The sequence below is a fragment of the Rhizopus delemar genome, genomic scaffold (genome assembly GCF_000149305.1).
Source record: "Rhizopus delemar RA 99-880 supercont3.6 genomic scaffold, whole genome shotgun sequence".
NCBI classification, from domain to species: domain Eukaryota; kingdom Fungi; phylum Mucoromycota; class Mucoromycetes; order Mucorales; family Rhizopodaceae; genus Rhizopus; species Rhizopus delemar.
The window spans coordinates 2,572,438-2,594,046 of NW_027137832.1; the positions used below are offsets into that span (position 1 = coordinate 2,572,438).

At 35.1% G+C, this 21,609-nt stretch overlaps 6 protein-coding genes across 6 annotated transcripts; 2 read left to right on the plus strand and 4 right to left on the minus strand.

Moving 5' to 3' along the window:
- Positions 1-414: 414 nt before the first annotated feature.
- RO3G_09001 (uncharacterized protein) lies at positions 415-957 on the minus strand (the record flags this gene model as incomplete). The annotated part of the gene is made up of 2 exons (XM_067663586.1): positions 415-488; positions 825-957. The coding sequence occupies 2 exons, from the start codon at positions 955-957 to the stop codon at positions 415-417; spliced, it is 207 nt and encodes a 68-aa protein (XP_067519687.1).
- A 5,419-nt stretch (positions 958-6,376) lies between these two features.
- On the plus strand, positions 6,377-7,423 carry RO3G_09002 (uncharacterized protein; the record flags this gene model as incomplete). Its single annotated transcript, XM_067663587.1, has 1 exon — positions 6,377-7,423. The coding sequence occupies one exon, from the start codon at positions 6,377-6,379 to the stop codon at positions 7,421-7,423; it is 1,047 nt and encodes a 348-aa protein (XP_067519688.1).
- A 598-nt stretch (positions 7,424-8,021) lies between these two features.
- On the minus strand, positions 8,022-8,880 carry RO3G_09003 (tRNA pseudouridine synthase B; the record flags this gene model as incomplete). Its single annotated transcript, XM_067663588.1, has 4 exons — positions 8,022-8,029; positions 8,128-8,441; positions 8,494-8,729; positions 8,836-8,880. The coding sequence occupies 4 exons, from the start codon at positions 8,878-8,880 to the stop codon at positions 8,022-8,024; spliced, it is 603 nt and encodes a 200-aa protein (XP_067519689.1).
- Positions 8,881-11,518: 2,638 nt separating this feature from the next.
- RO3G_09004 (uncharacterized protein) lies at positions 11,519-12,828 on the plus strand (the record flags this gene model as incomplete). Its single annotated transcript, XM_067663589.1, has 5 exons — positions 11,519-11,563; positions 11,728-12,063; positions 12,108-12,334; positions 12,388-12,724; positions 12,802-12,828. 5 exons carry the CDS (start codon positions 11,519-11,521, stop codon positions 12,826-12,828), a joined length of 972 nt encoding a protein of 323 aa, XP_067519690.1.
- A 311-nt stretch (positions 12,829-13,139) lies between these two features.
- RO3G_09005 (uncharacterized protein) lies at positions 13,140-18,472 on the minus strand (the record flags this gene model as incomplete). Its single annotated transcript, XM_067663590.1, has 20 exons — positions 13,140-13,187; positions 13,269-13,843; positions 13,901-14,123; positions 14,182-14,343; positions 14,395-14,533; positions 14,586-15,112; positions 15,273-15,304; positions 15,356-15,489; positions 15,547-15,692; positions 15,750-15,905; positions 15,956-16,037; positions 16,100-16,197; positions 16,257-16,409; positions 16,464-16,568; positions 16,621-16,716; positions 16,780-17,484; positions 17,556-17,728; positions 17,779-17,845; positions 17,903-18,060; positions 18,118-18,472. 20 exons carry the CDS (start codon positions 18,470-18,472, stop codon positions 13,140-13,142), a joined length of 4,134 nt encoding a protein of 1,377 aa, XP_067519691.1.
- Positions 18,473-20,290: 1,818 nt separating this feature from the next.
- Positions 20,291-21,271, minus strand: RO3G_09006 (uncharacterized protein; the record flags this gene model as incomplete). The annotated part of the gene is made up of 1 exon (XM_067663591.1): positions 20,291-21,271. The coding sequence occupies one exon, from the start codon at positions 21,269-21,271 to the stop codon at positions 20,291-20,293; it is 981 nt and encodes a 326-aa protein (XP_067519692.1).
- Between the last annotated feature and the right edge of the window lie 338 nt (positions 21,272-21,609).

Consider the following 21,609-nt stretch of genomic DNA (forward strand, 5'->3'; position numbering starts at 1 on the left):
TATTGAATAAAATATACTTGAGTTTTTTTTTTGAAGATTACTACGGCAGATACCAAACATGAAATAAAGGTAGACGACCGAGTTAGTTTACACTTACTAGTTGCTGCGGGAAGTGACTAGAACGACGACGCAGCAATTCATAGTAAATGGAGAGCGGAGTACAAGTATTTACTACAGAAAAGCGCGATTTTGCGTACCCGCCGATTGGGTGATCGTTTATCCAGATGCATTTTAATCCCAGATAAATTGTCGAAAAACTATAAAAAGGCGAGTAAAATACAGAAATCTGTTTTTTCCTTATCCTCTCAGGCCTTTTGGCTAAGATCAAGTGTAGTATCTGTTCTTTATAGTTTAACAACTATAATGAGGGACATTGTCCCTCTCGTTGTTAATCTAATTTTTTCCACCAGGAAACTAAGGCTCTGGCTTGCTATCTTTGGCTTCCACAGGTGTCCCTTGCCTTACACTATCAGCAAGGTGACGCCGACCTATTTTATATTTATATTTAAATTCAAATGAAAAAAAAAAAAAAAATTTTTAAATTTTATTTACAGTGGGTAGAATTAAAAAGCATTGACGAATATACACATATATATTTTGGCCATCACCATGCTTTCCCTTGTTTAGTCTACTACATCGAGCAATTGTTTTTGTGAATACAGCTGTCAAATAATGGCAATAACCTAGCGTTTTTAAAAAAAAATAGGCAGAATAATCCATTATTTACCAATAGATAGTGTTTTTTCATTTGTGAAGATATAATAGAAACCATAAGCCTAAAAGCGTTACGAACCAAAATGAGTAGTGTAGGCGGTTGAACATACTAGTCAAGGCCGAGTCTACTCTTTTTGAGAATGGCAAACAGTGACTACCATTAGTGACCAGTTGTTTATAGATGTAAGGAAAACCATCAATAGCAAATCCCCAGTAGGTATGACAGTCCAACTGAGAGATCATAGCAGTTGGGGGTCCAGAGATCAGTTTTGCTAACAAAAGGAATTCACTGAAAAGTTCAGAGGATCGAGTATATATCGTCTTGAGAAAAAGTAAGATGTGGACTAAAAAATTGACATCTGTCCATTCCTTCCATTTCTTAGGACATCGCATGAAGAGGTGTTGTAAGCCTTCAGCGTTGACAGAGCAGAATTTGCAGTGTGAAAGAGTTCATCATTTGGATTTTGAGAGAAGTGACTGACTATAGAATTTGCGGTTAAATAAACAATACTATAAAGACCAGTTTTCAGACGAAAAGGGATATCTCAAAAAAAAAAAAGTGACCATTTGGACGTTGGGTACTTGTAGCAATGATGATGAAGATGAATTTCGCTGTATTAGAGAGAACCAAAATACATTAGGCTTGTAATGTAACCATTGAAGCAGCGAGCAGAAGGAATCAATGAATCCTGAATCATTTACTTCATCAAAAATTTGATTTTGGTATATGTCGCCAGATAAGCGAATTTAGCTTGGTGATGTGGTTGTGGATATTTCGGCGTAGCTTAGAGACCAGGCAAGGGAGGGGGGATGGCTATTAGATGGCAATAAAGGACGTATACAACCAAAGTGGTGATCATAAGTAAAAAATTGAGATACCTTGAGTTTTTGTATTGTGATCGGGCGATCTACTAATCAGCAGGAACCACAGTAAATATAGCAGACAGATACAAGCAAAGAAGAGTGGCAGGGGTGCACTTCACATGCTGTATATCCGCATATCCAAAAGAATCAATAGCCTCGTATAGGTTTTGTATAAGTTTATTACCTTGAGCAGCAGGATGAGATTGCAAAAGAGGGGGAAAGAGCCAGCTTTGTCCTTGTATTTCCTGAATGCAATCGACATGTGTGATCTAGCAAGATGTGTTGACTACAAGGCTAATAGAGATTCTTCTAGGAGTTGTTAAAGCCAGCGTATCTGTAGGTCGTGTTGTTGAATATATGGGTCTAATAGACCTAACCCACACAATTTTGGATTGAAACATAATTGCGTGTACTTGATCTTAGGTTTGCAGCTATGCCGGTCAAACTGATAGACCACGGAATTGGGTTCTCGAAAGAAGATGACTGGTAGATGAACCATCCGCAGAACATATCATAATTTAGAAAGCATTAATACATTAATTATGGTGGTGCGTCCTTTGACAGAGAGTCTATGTTGAGAGTAGATAACACACTGAGATCGCACCATCTGTAATAACTGCTACTTTAGATAATGATGTTGATAAAGATTCTGAATCAAAGGAAAGTCGAGATATCGAAGTGGCCTAGGTGACAAGTGATCGTGTCATTGATAATTATCTTGTGCTGGTAAAAAAAGCAATTCGCTCTGGGTAGATCATGCATCCAAAGAAAATGCCGTAGGCTTGTGAATATTAGCTTTAGCATTGGATACAGACCTATAGCGGTTTAGATAGTAGTATAAGTGAAAGTGATCATCAACAGACTGAAACGGCATACAGATCACCTGCATAGGCGAACGTCTTCAAGGAAGGAGGCAGAACATAGATATTCTATACCAAGTTATCTGTGATTTCATGTCAAAAACCATCAATTAGTCAGTTGCAGCTTACAACCGCTATAGTGCATTTCCAGTCGTCCTTATTATTACCAAAATTTTTTCGAGTGTTACTATTGAGAAAAAACTCACCATCAGCAGTAAAAGGCTTTTATTGAAAAAAATTTCAAATCCTGGGCAAAGGAACTGTTACTATCCTCAGAATCAGCTAATGACCATATTGAACGATTCCCAATGGATATAATGGTTGCTCTTAGTTATTTTTAGTAGCAGTGCAATGTCTTTGGCGTCTCTTAAATATAGGTCGGATCTCACAGTATGACTCCTCTATTCTATTTCAAAGTAGATATTTTTGAAAAAAAATGGATGGAGAAGCTAAAAATACAAATTTTATAAATTAAATCGTTGAAAACATTACAAGAAGATTTGAAAAGATTGTTGATAAAGAGGATACTATTCAAGAATCTATTGTCAAAAAAACTAAACTCTATATCAAAAAGGGTTTGAATTTTAGTTGATAAGCAAACAAATTATTTGTAGGGTGATAAGCTGGGCTAGTAAAATCAGAAATGGAAATATATATACAATGAAAGAAAAACACAGGATCTCTTTAAGTCGTATTCATTAGTCAATAATCTCAAGTCATCATATTATTATCATGTATAAAAGAGAAGTAAAGCAGAAAAAAATAATTTTTTTTTTTTTTTTTGAACATACAATCTTTCCCTGAGAAAAGATGTGCATCTTTTAACGACCACCACTACCAAATATTTTGAGTTTGGAGCAGTAAATGAAATATAAATATGGTTTTGTCAAAGTGCGAATGTGATCAACTGTTGAACATGCAATAGAAATTATTCTGCCTATTTTTTTTTAAAAACGCTAGGTTATTGCCATTATTTGACAGCTGTATTCACAAAAACAATTGCTCGATGTAGTAGACTAAACAAGGGAAAGCATGGTGATGGCCAAAATATATATGTGTATATTCGTCAATGCTTTTTAATTCTACCCACTGTAAATAAAATTTAAAAATTTTTTTTTTTTTTTTCATTTGAATTTAAATATAAATATAAAATAGGTCGGCGTCACCTTGCTGATAGTGTAAGGCAAGGGACACCTGTGGAAGCCAAAGATAGCAAGCCAGAGCCTTAGTTTCCTGGTGGAAAAAATTAGATTAACAACGAGAGGGACAATGTCCCTCATTATAGTTGTTAAACTATAAAGAACAGATACTACACTTGATCTTAGCCAAAAGGCCTGAGAGGATAAGGAAAAAACAGATTTCTGTATTTTACTCGCCTTTTTATAGTTTTTCGACAATTTATCTGGGATTAAAATGCATCTGGATAAACGATCACAACTAAAAAAATAAATACTATTTGCTTTGTCCAGCCGTTTTACCCTCAATTGGACAATTTTTTAAAAATAGCAGTCGAATCTTAGATAAAAATTCATTGCTCTTTTGAAATTGGTTTAACCCGAATAAGAAAAGCTTACTATCAAAAGAAAAGACGTATTTGGCTACTTTATTTAAATACTTTTGGTCATATAATTGAAAGACTCGAACATGATACAATTTTAAATTGAGTTTGAGACAACTATATATTGCAGCAGCCACATCTCGATGAATGCCTTAATCTTATTCGCAGATACCTACTTTTACTGACAAAAATTTATCAAACGTTGTCCACTTCATTTATTAATATTTCTCTATACCTTTCTGTCCAAAGAAATGGACACGGAAGCCTGAGGTTAGAAAGCATTAGTTTTTCGAAATGATCCCAGAATTCGATTCGCAAAAGCTTTTCGCTCGATTTTTACTCTTTCAGATGAGCTTTATTTCCAATATGAATGAGTACGAAGACGCTGATATGATTGAAACTGGCATTCAAAGTAACTATAACGATGCGGATGATCTGTATTTAGTGGTTGAAGACGAGTAGAACTGAATCTAAGAGTATCAAGGCTTGTGTTGATTACTTACATTGAGCATTTCTTTGCATTTATTTTAAGCTTTATAGATATATTGGAAAAGCACTAAACAATGGGATATTGTTCGGCAATGAATAATGCATCTATATATACACCTTCTGTCGTAAGGAAACTTTTTGAGAAAAGAGACTTTAAATGTTTATACCTCCTTTCTTACTCTCCTTTCTGTGCCCCATTGCAGAATTCTGGTCAAAGATGGCATTAAATGCCACCCGTTGAGAGTAGATAATATAATGAAAACATAATTTCCTCAATTACGGAAGTGAAGCGCTCTGACTACCAAGGTTGAATAAGGCTTGCAAAAAGAAATTGGTTTGGAATAACCCTTTGTCTTAATAAATTGTTCAACTGTCTAAAGAAATAAACAAGCACATCTCGAAGAAAATTGTAATCGTCCCAGCTAGACACATTGGTTCGTCTAAAAAAAATGCAAAATCCTTTTAATCTCGTTAAAATACTGTACTATGTGTTCATGGTCATTTACATTAAAATTTGTATAAATAAAATGTATTAGTCTCTAGATATTATAAACCAGGTTATACGCGGCAAATTTGAGGGCAATATAATTTTTATGTTCAGCAAGCACTATGCTTTCCCTCTAAGCTGCTGCTATTGCTGTTGCCGTCTTTTTATTTGATTCTTCTAATTTACATTTAGGAAAGTAAACTTTTTTTTATTAAGCTGGGCTAAGAAGCTAAAGGAGAACCCTGAATGGAATGTTTACAAAAAAAGAACCAGCTACAAAAGTAGCACGAAAATTGCCTGCTTGAATTTTTTTAGTAAAAACCTTTATGTAACAACTAAAGATATAGTAGGTAATCTGGTAAAAGTACCCAAAGAATTCAATTTAAAGAACATTACAGTTCGATCTTTCATCTTTAATGAATACAATATCTATATCGAGAGGGCTGCTTATCACCCTGTAGCAAGGAATGATGAAGCTAAAGTCAGTTTTTGCTATGAATAGGTGGGAAACTGGTTAAAAACAGATGTGCATTTGCTTGACGAAACTGGAGTTGACATCAACATAAGGTCTTCTTATGCTCGTTCTGCCCGTAATACTTCAGTTACAGTCCCTAAACTAGCTACTCAAGCTATTTCACAACAGCTCTCTGAACAACTTTTGCAATAGGGGTAGTAAGCATTAAGATGAGGATCCTAAATTCCAAAAAGTAAAAGTAATTGGGTCACGCAAAAGAAAAGCAACCAAGTCAAAATACGTATTGTCTAAAGGAACTGTAATAGGTCATTGTATAAGATTATGTCCAATTCATTAGATTGTATGAATGGATTCCTGAAATGAAAGGCTTCATTATTTAGTTATGTGTAATGCATCTATCTACGCTGCTGATGAAATTAATATAATGATTGAAGGCAGAGGGCTACTATGTATTTACCTCCTATTTTACTCATCAGAACTCAATTTTATGAAAGAATTTTGAGCTATCATCAAGAATGAAGTGAGATATAGCCAATTTGAAGGATAAAGAAGACCCACGGACAAGAATAACAAAATCCTGAGGCAATGTTCCCATTCATCAACTTAAAAAAATTCAAATTCTGTTAAAGTTTTGAAAGCAGTTGAATAAACAACCTATTTAACATGCTTTATATGAATAAAATAATTTTGGTTCCAAAAAAAAAGTCGATGGATAATTCTAATTTATCAGAGAAAATGAAAAAAGAAGGCCTTTTAATAGGTGTTGTTATCCTATACTGATACTATCTTGTCAAGATGAATAAAGATAGAAACACCGCTTCTTTTTCCCCCTTTTTTTCATCTACACCATTATTTCTATAAACAGCTCTCTTTTCCCCTTATGCAGTTTGTTTACATTTTCTTCTTTTTCCTTTCTCCATAATTTTTTAATGATTCAAGAGATGGATACCATTAGTCAAGGAACTGAGTCAGTGACATTAATTGAGGAACAAGATGGGAAAGTCAAGGAAGATTCCGAATCCGACAAGGACCTCTATTTATTTTCACTCAACGAGTCACTTCAAATCCACAAGGAGATGGTGGAACGAGTACAGGGTGAAAAGGATGACGTAGAAGAAGAGTGTGAGCGAGTCATGGCAGAAGAACAAGCAAAGATGGCAAAGGCAAAACAAGTTGTACTGGTAAAACAGCAGCAACACATAGAAGAAAGAATGAGGCTAGAAACAATTTATAATCAATTGAAAAACGAGTTGGAACTCAAGGAGTGCGAGTTTCGTCGAATGGAAGGCAAGTTTCAATCGCATTTAAAGTCTGCCAAAGCCACAGAGGATGATTTGATGATGGTTCAAAATAAGTTTAACAGCCTATTAAATGAGATTAGTGACTTTTGTGGTGTTCTTGAATACGATAACGATGACATAGTGTCTTGGTCGCTTTCAGATGATCTAGAAACTGTCAATTGGTGGATTGAGGCGTGGATGATGCAAGTAATTATTGAAGATATATTGGATACACCTATACAACCCGGTGTGGAAATTAACAATGCCTTTGGAAAGATGTATGAATGGGTCAAGAAAAGAAATGTATCTTGGGCAACACGGATAAGACAACAAATGACGACCTTTATGACTAGACAATCAAATGAAGTAGAGGTCAAAAGAGCTAAAGATGACATTGTAAACAAAATAATTGAGCGATTAAATTCTGTGGTGATGAATGTTGTGGATAAAGAAAAAGTAAAAGATATTGTGGAAAGAGCTGTTCAATTAAATTTGGCACTAAAAAGTCAAGATGCTGTGATTGATAAAGTGACGATTGAAGAAGGTAATGTGTTTGATGCCAATATGATGATATCAGTCTCTGGTGAAGAAGGTGGTGTGAGTCTAGTAATCTCACCTCCTTTTATGGTAAAAAACGCCGATCATCGTTTCATTTTAATTCCTGCAAAAGTTTACTGCACCTTAGAAAATTACTAAATAATTTACATCTCCGTTTGTCTTTTCTTTTTCTTCTTTTATTTGAAAAAAATGAATAAAGAAACAATGATAAAATATGCTTTAAAATCATTTGTTAATGAGAAGCAGCAAGTGGTTCAATCATCAACACCTGAAAAGAAGACGTCTTGGTGGAGTAGAAAAAAGCAACAGCCAGTATCACCACTTACTTTAGAAGAGCAAAGGATTTTAAGAAAAGTAAAATCGAGGGCTCATTTTCTTGATAGAGGATTATCTTGCTGCTGTTTTCAAGTTGGATTTGATGGCTTAGTTGGTAATCGAAAAAATAGCTGTTTTGTTGAAAAAAGAAAACTGATATCCAGTATAGGATTCATTCCAGTCATAGGTGATTTTATTGGTGTGTTGTTAGCTATTCAACTTGTATATATCGCAATGAGCCTAGAATTACCAAATGAACTTGTTTCTAAAATGATGTTTAATATCGCCTTTGACTTTGTGGTAATATATAATCTATAGGCATACATGACTTACTAAGTAACTAGATTAGATTGGACTAGTTCCATTAGTTGGTGATATACTTGACATCATGTACAAGTGCAATACAAAAAACGCAATCTTACTAGAAAACTATTTAATAAAGCGTAGTAATAACAGAAAGGATACCATATCAACTAGCTCTGCACCAGCAAACATAAATTAAATGACTTCAAACTGCTTTATTTTACTTTCCACATTAGGAACAGTTATTTCTTCTTCATTCAATAATAAAGAATTATTTAAATTAAATACACCTTGTCTTGTTCTTTGTAATCCAGTCATATGTCCAAAAGTACCCATTGAAATGGCCATATCATGAACTAAACTTCTCATATACGTCCCTCCACCACACTGTACTCTAAATGAACACATATCACCACTGAAATTTACAAGCTCAATCTCTTCTATTAGTACTGTCCTTGGTTGAATTGGTTTTGGTAGTGGGATATTATCTCTTGCATAATCATATAACCTTTTGCCATTCATTCTAAGCGCTGAATATCTATATTCGATATTGTTAACAGTGAATAAATGTTGTATATACTAAAGCTTACATAGGTGGTGTTTGTGATATTGTTCCTTTAAAAGCACGCAACGTTTCTTCTACCAAATCTGCTGTTAAATGATCAATGTTGCCCTGGTTTATGACTTTTCCTTCTGAATCAAATGTATCGGTGGACTGTCCTAATTTGGCAGTAACAATATACTCCTTATTACATTTTAGATAGTTTGATAGTTGTTTGCAGCCACTTCCAACACCTAGCACTAAAACACCTTCAGCAAGTGGATCCTATACTTTATATAATGAATAACAAGGGAAATGCTACTAAGATCTGTTTTAGTTACAAGTGTGCCTCCATGTCCAATCTTGATCAATTCATTTCTTTTTAATTTACTACTTGTTCTACCCAGTAGCTCATTAGATAAAGCAAGTTGTACATAGTCTGTCGCCTTTCTTGAATTTAAGCCTTTTGGCTTATAGACAGAAAATACGCCATTTAGGCTATTTCTCAACATTTGGGAAGGACAGTCGGTCCACTGTCAATTGGACACTTTTTTGAAAATAACAGTCGGACTTTAGATAAAATTTTATTGCTCAAGAAAAAACGACTTAAAAGCTATTTAAATTGAATAGCATAGTTGACCACTGCTTCTTTCCAAGCTAAGATCTTGGGTAATTCTTGTAAGTAAGCTATCAATTTTCTTGGAGTAGTTGGAACTTCGATGGCTACATGTATGATCCTAAACATGAAGCCATTATATCTTGTGAGTTTCTCGAAGTAGATGGACTTGCCTATTGTCCAGAAAGAATAGTAATTTAGTATAAAATAATGGAAAAAAATAGACCATGATTTTACCATAATAACGCATATAAAGTACTTGGACAGCTGAAACATATTTGAATATAATTTTGTAATGCCACGCTGATTTTTACTCGACGAAGTTTTATCATTGCATCCACCTGAAAATTCAATCAACTCTGGTGAAATAGACTTATTTCCAACCTTAAACAACACACCGTCCCATTTAGCTTTTTCAGTTGTATAGGACTCTCTCTCCAACCAACCGAGTTTTATGATGTCATTGTTTGCGATAAATAGTTGGTTAACTATATGGATTATGGTATATGTGGCAGCGGTTCTTCCTAGTGCGCTTTGATTTAGAGAGTTGTTTGGTGAGCACATTAAATCCAAACTAGAGTTAAATGGGTTAGTGATATATAAATATAAGCAAAATGATAGTTGAAAATTCCTTATGTGCTACTTACAATTAGCGCGTAGTAACTTCAATGACAGAAGCATCATGGTTTAGAATAAGATCAAAATCCTTACGAAATCCTTTTGCATATAAAGTCTCTTGCAAACATTTCAACGAAAAAGTGGTAGTATTGAAAGCATTGATTAAATCAAGAGCATAATCAGACAATACAATGGGATCAATACTAGTTGCGGTAGTGATTGATTTGAACTCTTCGAGCGAAACTTCAGATTTTAGGATCTCAGCCGCTGTTGTGGACGATAAATCAATGATTTTCAAGTGACCTACTCTACTCAGTTTATTATACAATCAATTAATTCTGGAATAGTACAACTATGTCCACACCACCAAATACTTACACGTTTGATGGGAGGTTAGCGGATTGGCATAAAGCTATTGTAGTACCATTTTGAAACTCTGTATCTTCTTCTTCAATTTCTTCAAATTCCCCGCCTTCACTCGCTTCTTCTTAAGCTTCATTTTCTCTATTTTCTTCATTGAGGCCAAGAACCTAAATAATTTAAAGAATGAATGTCTCGTCCCTTAGTATATTAGTTGGTAAGCTTCAGTGGAGAAATTCTTTAAACAACCATCTATTGCAGCAGCCGCACCTCGATGAATGCTTTTTATCTTATTTGCAGATACCTACTTTTACTAACAACAATATATCAAATGTTGTCCACTTCATTTATCAACATTTCTCAATGCCTTTTTTTCAAAGAAGCGCTCCTGAATATGCTAATGAACCTTTGTCCAATATCTAGTTTGCAGACGAAATGGAATTTGACGCTTGATATTTCAACATTGCTATTCATCATGTCAGTTGGATCAAACATCAGGCTCATGTTAATAAGAGGCATGCCACTGGTGTCTTCCATACATCCGAAGAGGTACTGAAAGCTTGTTTGTTGCCAAAGGAGACGCGATACTTCATATGTGAGCACCGTGAAACAAAAATGGTAATGAAACAACCAATGTGCCGGTATCGAAAGGCTTACCATCTGATGAAGCATCTGAATCAAATGAATCAACTACTAAAAAAGAAGGAGAGTAACAAAGAAGCCTTCCAGTAAGTCTTATAAGTTGTTAAAAAACCGTGACTGCTGCAATATATGATTGTTTAAAGAGACTCTTTTTTAGTGATGGCTGCTCTTGAAATTCGTCATACAGCAAAATAGCATAATCCCATCTTTTCTTTCGCTTTTATAATGACTTCAGCATTTAGTTTTATAAATAAAAAACCAACTAAAACCAAAACCAAACCACTATCCTCTTCACTTATTGATGAATTATATGATTCACAAGAGTTCTCTAGTTTTATTAATCAACCTTCCAGCTCTTCTTTGGTGATTGAAACACCTTCCAAAAAATCGGCTTTTAACTTTATTTGTAAGGCCCTCTAGCCTTTAGTACTAAAGCATCTTTCTAATACACTTCTGTAGCATCCTCGCCTCCTTCTTCACAAATAACCAAAAACTGTAAGATGATACTATGTTGCTATCAATAGACAATCATTGACTGACTTCATCACATGCCCTTTTAGTGCACAATAACAATGGCAAGCAAAAAAAGAGCCTTTGGACCCTAATTCAATCCAAAAAGAAGAAACACATTTTAGAACTATCAAATCTTTATGCAAACAGTGTTAAATTAGAACGAATCAAGGCACAGATAGATCAAGTCGTACAAGAAAAGCAGCAAGCCATGCAAGATGAATCCTTTTTGTTGGCTCGGGATCTACAGCAGAGAGAAAATGAGTATAGGCAACAACTAAGTCATTTGCTGCATTCGAGGTGGCAAATACGTGCTGCGTGGAAAAAGATGGCTGAGATATTGATGGAGGAGGCTGAAAGATCAGAGGATGTGGTAAGTATGTTTGAAGATGAAAGAGATGCTAGACGACGAGAGTATGATCAGTATGCAAAGAATATGAATCAAAAAGATGAACAGAGATTAGAAGAGATTAGGATAAAAAGACAAGACATCCAATCTCAAAGAAGGTTTGTATCAATAATAAGCAAAGACGATAGCAATGCTCATTTTCCAGTAGTGAAATTACATTGGATATTGAGATATGGAAGAGAAATGATGCAGAAATTCAAGAAACAATGTACGAAATGGTGATGGACGAAATAGAAAAGAAAAAAGAATTGGAAGAAAAGAATGTACAAATACAAAATGAAATTGATGCACTTTTGAACAGAGTCAATTTATTGAAAGAGGATAAAAGGAAACATGATAATCAAATAAAAGAATTAGAGACAATCATGGAAGAAAAACTAAAGCCATTGACGAATAAAAAAATCGATCACGAACAAGAACTGGAAATGATCAAACAGCGTCAAAAGGAGACTGAAGAAAAATCAGTAAGTACAAGCTATGTGGAAAACAATGCATTTACAAGTAATAGAGTCAACTAGATGAAGAGGATATGAAGGCCAATTTGGAGATGAAAGTACATTTGGATGAAAAGTCAAGAGGACAGAAAGAGATTGAAGAATTAGAAAGGAATATTGCAATAATCAACAATAGAAAGTTGTTTGGTAAAGAGGAGGCACAGCAGGTACTAGAAGTGCTTCAGAATCAACTCGAGAATCGAGATCAAGCAGTAGATCAAGAACAAGCAAAATTAAAGCAGTAATGATAAATGAAGTATAGATAATCATATCATATTCATTCTTACTGTATAGGGCAAAGAAGATCATTACAGATAAAATTAAAGAAATAGACATCATTCAATCCAATGAATATGAACACGAACAGAGAAAAGTACAATTGGATTCCACCATCCTACAACTCTCTGCCAAATGGAAAAATCTGAATGATCAAAAACAATTGGCCATTGAAACAGATCAATTTGAAAAAGCGGCTATTCTTTCTGATCAAATCAAGCTAACTGAGCAGCAGTTGGATAAAGCGGAAAAAGAAAAAGAATCGCTTCAACATGATGCACTTCAATTGAGTTTAAGTGAGAAAAGGAAGGAACTGAAAGATAAAAAGGAAGAATACAAGGTGCTGGAATTGGAAGTAGAGAGAAATATCATTTCCATTTTGACTAACTCACAAAGAGAGTTAAACCAAATTCTATCAAGGTATACTGTTAGAACGGAAAGAAGGGTTACTCTTATTAAAAGTACATAGACTGACAGATGGCTATGAGAATGATTCAATACCAACGCTAAAAGAATTAATCGAACATGAATTAAAGACTTTTGAAGCACAAACAAGTGATTATCAGGAAAAGAATTTAATGTTCTTTTAAAAGAAGGATTCCAGCATGTTTACCAAAGCATCCAATATTTCTTGATTGTAGGCAGTCAAGTCAACCTTGGGTTCTTTCATTTTTTCCGCAAACCAGTTATTCTACAAAATATACATGTTAATAAAAAGAATAGCAATACTTTAGCAATCTTTTTTTATACCACTTCATGTCTAAAGAACTTTAGTATTGCTGCTGTTCTTGCAAAACAATCAAAAGACAGCCAGCCGTCTATCACCATTCTTCTTTGCTTATGCTAACATAGATGCATTATTAAAATATTCAGACACTTATCACAGCCCTGATACTTACATTGATCTCGATGGTCGTAGAAAGCAGCATGAGTATTGCAGGTTCAATGGAGGCAGCTTCCCAAACAACAGCCTTATCCTTTTGATAATCATTACCATTGGCCACAAGAGCATTATACACAAAGAACTCTGAATGCATCGCTCTTTCATTACAGAAGAGAGCAGATGAGGGATGAAATTTGAGTTCCATTAAACGGTTTGCCATCGTATCCGTTTCACGTACATATTCTGCTACTTTGGGATATAGACCAGCAGTGAGTGCCGCATTGATAACTGATGGGAAATCTCTGTACTTGTCATAGGCAGATGGGACTTGACATAATCGAATGGAACGTTTAATATCATATCGATTGATAGAGATATCCATATCATCGGTCTTTACAAAGCCAATATTAATCAATAGTCCTAAAAACTGTCGCTTCATTTCTTCAATTGTCTCTAGGTTCTGGTGACTCAAATAATTCTCTTTGCAGAACTCGTGCATTTTACGAATCCACCCGGGCTTCCCCCTGACAGACATCAGTTCATCGCGCCATATCTCATAAGCTTGATAGACAGTTAAAAAGTCGGAATTATCTAACAAAAGAGTGTTAATTATCAGTAGCAAATACTCTTGGATAAAACAAAACATACTGCATTCAAATCTTGCCCTTGCTCTATCAGCTTCATCTTCTTTGCCAAATGGCCTAACAAATGGACTCTTGAAACTTAATGCTGCTGCAATGGTCAATATAGGGTCTAAACAACGGAAAATAGCACCAAATAAAATCATTTTTCCAATGTGAATATCCACTGGCAAATTCACCAAATGTGCACCAAGTGGGGTAAGGCTTTCATCGGCATTGAGTGCATGTATCTAACAGAAACAAAAAAGATTTAAAAAAAAAGACCATTTTGATGTGTATTTTTCTTACTTCACGTAGTCTGGAAATGGCGTTTTTAATTACTTTAACTGAAGGTGCATCGAGAGCGCTGCTAAGCACATCAATAATCGAACCAAGCTTATAGACCTTAATACGTAAGCATAATTCTTCAAGTGGCAAACGAAGTATTTCAGGCGTCTCATAATCTGGCATCTTTTGTATTCTCATTTAGATTTTTTTCAGCAAATAAAATATGAAACTTACATGTTCAAAGCGTTGCTTTGTAAATAAATGAAAGCAAATACCTTCTTGTACTCTACCAGCACGACCACGTCTTTGTTTAGCATTGGCTTTTGCCACATACTTTTGTAATAGTCTTGAAACCCTTCTTTTATCATCATAACTGTCCACAAAAAGTTAATTTTTTCTTTTTTTTTTTGCATCAGATAACATACTTGATTGTTCTAGCCATGCCTGTATCAATAACGACCGTGACATCGCTAATGGTGACACCTGTCTCAGCAATGTTAGTTGAGAACACTATTTTTCGGACGCCTTCAGGTGGAACCTCGAATGCTTTTTCTTGATGATCAGAGGAAAGAGTAGAGTGAAGGGGGATTAACAAAAACTTTTCAGTCTTTCCAAATATGTTGTGGCTAGAAACCAAATCATAAAGTGCTCGGATCTCATTCATACCGGGTAAAAATACAAGAATTGCGCCTGTGGAAGGAATCGCTGACTCCTTTTTGTCCGTGCTGTTTTCATCAGCTGGTTTTTGTATACAAATGTGTTCAAGTAATTGAAGGATTAAGTCATAATTGATCTTTTTATCGTCCATTCTCTTAATCATTTTTCGTGTTTGCCTACTGTACTCGCTCTCATCTTCATTATCACTTTCATTGATATTCTCAGTTACTTCATTATTGGATATAGTAAGCTTGGAGTCGTTGCTTGTATTGTAGATATCATCATCGTCTGATTCCTCTTTAAATATTTCATAATGAAGACGCTTTTGTGAGCCGCCTCGACCAGATATATTAACGTTTCCTTTTTCTATTTCCGATACATGTTAAAAAAGAGGAAAGGGAGCATTATGTATTTTATATAAAGAACTTGCCTATTCCCACCCTAGACTTTCTTACAGCAAATGGCGAGTCTTCTTCTAGTACATAGCCTATTTAAAACAATAAGATATACTGCATGAAAGCATAGCGCACAAGTATACCAGTTGCTTCTACAACGTCTTCAAGAAACTGTACTTGAACAGGATACGTTCTTCCTGGTACAGCTATAGTTGGAGCATTGTCAAAATACTCTTGAAAACGTCTAGCTTCGACAGTTGCACTCATCAAAATGACCCTAAACAAGAACGTATTCATATAGATACAGCGTTATACATGTATGTATGTTCCTTACTTGAGCTCAGGACGTAATTGACATAGTTTTTTGAGCATAATCAGCAAAAAATCGCTTTCAATTGTACGCTCATGTACTTCATCAATAATCACATGACTCACTCCCTGCAAAGATAAATCGCTTTGGAGTCGTTGTAAAAGAATACCCTAAAAATCAATGTTTATTTTAGAGCTGCATGACTGATAAAAAAAGAAAGAACTTACAGTAGTACAGTACAACAATACGTTTTCATCGGATACTTTGCTTTCTAATCTGATTTGATACCCAACTAATGCATCTCTGGAGCCAACAGCTTTGGGTGAGTCACCCATCTCAATAGATACTCTACTTGCGATTGACATAGCTGAGATACGTCGAGGCTTTTTATAATGTTAACGTAAACAATATATATAAGAGCTTGTATATATACCTGGGTACAAATAACAAGACCATTTGAAGATCCCATTAAGAGATCCTCAGCCAAGAACTGAGGCACTTGAGTACTTTTACCACTGTATATTCATAATTAACGTAAATTATTTATTCTTTCATAAACTACTCTTTTTCAATTTACCATCCTGTTTCACCTGAAATAATTAAGACTTGATTTTTCTTCACCAATTCTAATATGTCTTTTCTATATGCAGCGATAGGCAAGTCGCCTCTCTTTTCCTAAATATATGACACTCTTTAATTTGACTTTTTTGTTTATTATCTTTTATCTACTCTACCTTCATAGACATATAATCTTTAGAATTAAGGCGCTTCTTGAATCTTTCTTGAGATGAATTGAAAGCTTTCTTTCGCTTAGAAATTTGCTTGCTGAATGAGTCCGTTGTACTTTCATTAGGCTTTGTTTCAAATGTTTCAGGACCATCTTTAAGCTAAAAAACGAAAAAAGTTATTATTGATAGTTTAGGAAAAGAGTAAAACCCTACGTTGTCGCTTTTTCCTGCATTTTCAGTCGATTTATTCACCAATTCTGTTAGAAGGGTCAACCTTTGCTTATCCATCTCAAGTTGAGGATATTCTTCTTTTAATTTCTATATATACAAAGCACGATAAACATACAGATACGATCTTCAGCCTATTTACCTTTTCTTCCAGCCACTCTACCCATAAGTTCCTGTACGGCTTAGGCATAGCTTTATACACAGATGAAGATGAGTCAAGATCAAATAAAGCAAAGGTCTACGTATACAGAAAAATATAAATAACGATAGCATGTAACCGACAGGTTCTTTTTGATCTTACGGCTGTGAAGTTTTCAGATGATAGACGAGCAGTGGTAACAATACCTTCAGGTGATTCGTAATTCAAGAACGAATTGAATTGCTTGCCATTGGCTATTTGCAAAGTCGATCGCCACATACCAGAGCTAACCTCTTTTGATTGAAACTTTTGATTTCCGAGACCATGTTTCTTACAATACTCCGCCAAGAATTCCTTTGGATACATTCCCTTCCAAGACTTTTCCATAGTTAAGTCGATGACTGTCCAGCTGGTAACAGTATTACTGGGAGCACTATTATATGCCGAATCCATCTCCTCTTCTGCCATCATTAAACCACCAAACATACCATCCTCATCATCACCCTCCGTCTCGCTTGTCTCTGATTTTTCTTCCAAAGCCCATCTTTGTTTTTCTTGCTCTATCTTTCTCTTTTCAATATCTTCCTGTAACTTTTTTCTTTTTTCCTCTGTTGCTATCTCGAGCTGCTTTATAAACAACTCCTGTGCTGTTCTCTTATCATATTCCCAGTCAGCCTCCAAGTTACGTATATCAGCCTTTATACGCGTAATCTCTTTTTCAGTAGTCTTTGTTTGCTCCTCGGAAAGAGATTCCTCCTTTTGTTTCTTTTTGTTTTTCTTGTTGGAAGGTAAGAGGTTTTCAAGCTCTTGCAAGTAAACTCTTAACTTTGCGTGTCTTTCATTTACATCCTCTTTTTCTTGCACACTCTGTAAATATGCCCAAATATCAGATTTCAACCGTTTCTACCCGCTTTTTTATATTTGGTTTCTTTTTCTACCTCGTATCTTTCTGCAGCTTTTAAGATGTGAGATTTGATGTCATCTAAGGACTCATCCTCCTTATTCTTCAACAGAATCAATTCCTCTTCTACTTTTTCCTTCTGATCTGATCTGGCATTGCTTGTATCTTTTCTATTAGCGTTATGGATCAAGGTAACCTGCTCATCCTGATCTAATTTGGAAAAGAATGTTAGCTAGCTACTAAAATACATTTGATTATACCATCTTCATTAAAATACTTGTCAAAGAATCCAACTGGCAGTCTATCATAAGGAACGTTTATACACAGCTACAAATAAAAAGAAAAAAATAAGCAAATTGTGATAAAGGTTCCAATTCTCTCTACCCAATCCAAATGATCATCAATCGATTTCGATAAAGTTGCCTTGAATGATGACAAAATATCTTCATCACTAAATCCAAGTTTGATCAAGACTCTGTATAAAATATCCAGCTGTTCAACCGTTTTGTCTCTCTCATTTTCATTTAAAATTAATTGAGACTCTAGTAACAGATGTAAGTTGCCTTCTGTAAAAAAAACTACCTGCGAATCTTTCTTACCAAGCAAGTTACTTTGTCTCTGTTTAATAATTGAGACAAGTTCTCGTTCTAGTTCTGAGCGAAGTCGAAACGGCCGGACCTTGCGTGCATTCGATCCACTGCCAGTGTCATTGGTCAATCGATCAATTATGGCATCTGCTTTAGATTCGTGCAAGGATTGGTATTTTTGAACGAGCTGGAGAATGTCTTTTTTTCCCTCTTCCTTTTTTAGATCCACTTGACGATCTTTAGGTTGTTTTGTTGGCTTGATTATCTCTTCTTCCTTCTTGGGCTGTTTTTCTTCCACCTTTTTAGAGGGAGCTGAAGAAGTGGCATAACCACGATTAGAAGCTGCTTTAATTTTCTTTTTTGCCATTAGTTATTTGAATCGCACTAAAAACAAAATAAAATACACAAGAACCTCGGTAACTTTTTTAATTCCTGTCAAATTTATCAAAGCGCGTGTTTCAAAAAACCTGCAATAACAAGTTGCATAAACAAACAATAAATATAACTTCTTGGGTGATTCATAAGAAGGCTTTTGTTTCAAGAGATGAATATAAGCTCATTATTTCATAGAGGAATTGTGTATTCTATCTAAAGAATCAGCAGTGTCAATAGTACTATGCATATAATGAACAAGCAAAGAAAAAGAATAGCTATAGGATGCTAATTCATATCAATATTTGTTACATACACAAGTAAAACTTTTCAAATCACTAGGTTCAAATCTAAAGAAAACCAACATAAATAAAACACCTATTTTCATTGTATGAAGGTTAGTATGTTTAGCCCAAGCATTGCATTTGTCAAGCTTTTTCAAATTCAATAGGGCGAAAACGATATAATAAATATAAACAGCTACTACAACCGTGAAAATAAAGTATCTTGTCGGAGCAATCTGAGAGATATAGATAGGATAGTCTAAATCGCTACCAAAATACCAACAATCGAGAAACAGTATTAGAAAAAAAAGCGTGATGCAAGCATTGAGACGCTACAACCATAAGTGCTTAAAATGTTCCTCTTTTATTCAAATATGCCAAGTAAGACACGACATCCATCCCATTTGATTCATGTGGAAATCATTCATTTCTTCTTTTGCTATATCCATCCTCTTGGTCAATGATTTATAACACCATGCATTTTTCACTAACATCAATGATCTCCATGACTTCTTCATTCATTAATGCGGGATTTTTTTTTTTTGCAAGTTCAGTATATTATTGCCAAAAAAAAAAAAAAAAAAAAAAAAAAAAAAAAAAAAAAAAAAAAGGATCCATAAAGTTAAAACCATCTAAGAAGACAGCGTTGCATTCAATGGTAACTTTAGAGTGAGAGCTAACTGCACGGATTTTTGAATGCCAACAAAGGATACGGCCATTTGTGTTGAGGCGTAACAACAGCAAGCGATGAAAACATTTTATGTAAAACTCTATATAAAAAGCTTTATCAAAAGAACAAAGTAACAAAAGCAAACTTAGCCTTTTTTTTTTTTTTTTTTTTGGAAACAAAATCAGCTTACATTATACGCCTTTTTATCATAAAAAGAATTTCAAAAAAAAAAGTGGAGGGCAATTTAGACTACACAATGTTCTCAATTTATCAAAGCACTACATTTCCAATTTTATAAATTTGTATATGTTTTGCAGACACATATATAAAGTAAAAATAAAAGAGACAATAATTAAGAAAGATAATTCATTTATTAATTGAATGAAAAGGATTGGGATAAATATATACATACAATAAAAAAGATTAGAAAGAAAAAGGTAATAAAAATAAGGAATCCATTTTTTGTTTTCAGTTATGTTTCTATGTACAGCAAGTAGTATACACCAGGTTTTGCTACTTTTTTTAGGCCTTGAAATCTGCGATCAAAGATTTGATGGCATCAATAGTACCAAACACACAGCCGACGATACCTAACAAGAGAGTTAAGGCACAAAAGGCCAATTCGTACCAAGGCTTGTTTCGAACACCAGTCAGCTTCAAATAGCACAAGATGGGTAACAAAAAGACAAGACCACAATTGGCAAGAGCACCAATCAAACCCATAAAGTCATCAAAGTAGGGAATAAAGCAGGCCAAGATGACAAGGATCACCATGGTACAGGAACGGATGATGGCACGACCAACCCAAGCACCAAACTTGCCATATCTTTCCTCGGTACAGTTGATGAATTTTTCAAATTCAAGAGAAAAGGAAGTACTGTAAATGGGGAATGGCCAAAATGACGTGAATGGTCATGACGATCATCGAAAGCATTTTTCCGGCACCGTCAGGAAGAGAGTTGTAGATAGGAGATTGTGTCGTAGTACCAAAGGACCAATAGCCAGGAACGGCCGTCAAGAAATAAAGAGCGACACAAGTACTGAGACCAGTAGTAACGGCCCACTTCCATTGGTGAGGTTTCTTCAAGGCATGTTCGGCGTGAGGGTATGTGTTGTTACCACCAAAGGAGAAAGCAATAGTGGAAAGGGACATAGGGAAACCAGTCCAAATGACAGAGTCATGTTCAATAGCGATTTCAGGGTGTGAGTTACGGAACATGGGACCTTGGATAAGGACAACAAAGACAGCCATCATGGTACAGATGGCACCGATAGCAGCGATACTAGTCACTTCCTTCAAGGTCTTCATGATCAGGGAAGGAATGAGTAAGAAAACACCCCAGATGATAGCCCAGAGCTTGTAGTTCAATTCACCAGCTGTGCCCTTCAAGAGGTAAGTCATATTATTAGAAGCCAAGACAATGTAAAGAGCGGGACAACCAAACAAATTGAGTAAATGAAGCACAGAAGCAACAATGTATCCAGCCCAGCCAAAGGCGGCAGTACCAATAGCTTTGAAGTCGTGGAGACGCTTACCAGGCTTATAGTATAAACAACGAATGAGAACAATACCAGAATAGACAGACATAGCATATGCCAAGATCAAGATCAAAATACCAAGCCAGCCACCTTCAGCAAAGGCCTTGGGAAGACCTAGGGTACCAGTACCAGCAACAACACATACAACATTAAAGTAAGCAGTAAAGAAACTACCATCACCATGGCCAAACTCATTGATGCTAGAGGCACGATCATCTTCAACATGATCAATGGCCGTTTGTTCAACTTTACTGACTTTATCAGAACTGGCTACCGAAGGAGTATAATTATCTTTAGTCATTTAAACAAGAAAACAAAAAGAGGGGAAATGAATTGATTAAGAAAAAGAGTAAAGTTGGAATGAATATAAAAAAAAATCTATTGTCCTTTTTATATTAACACGAAAATCTTTTTTTTTTTGTGTGCAATAAAAATACCTGTGTGACGGGAAGTTGTTGTACCCGCCAAAATCCCCGAAAAGAAACGAAGCTTTTTAACTGGTTCAGAAAGGAACCAATTTCCAAATAACGTTTGAAGGATTGGTTTTTGTGCTGATGACCTCTGAATGAATTTTTTACCAAATAAATAATAACGTCCTACTTTAATAAAACTCCGGTTATTATATTTTATTTTGCTGTC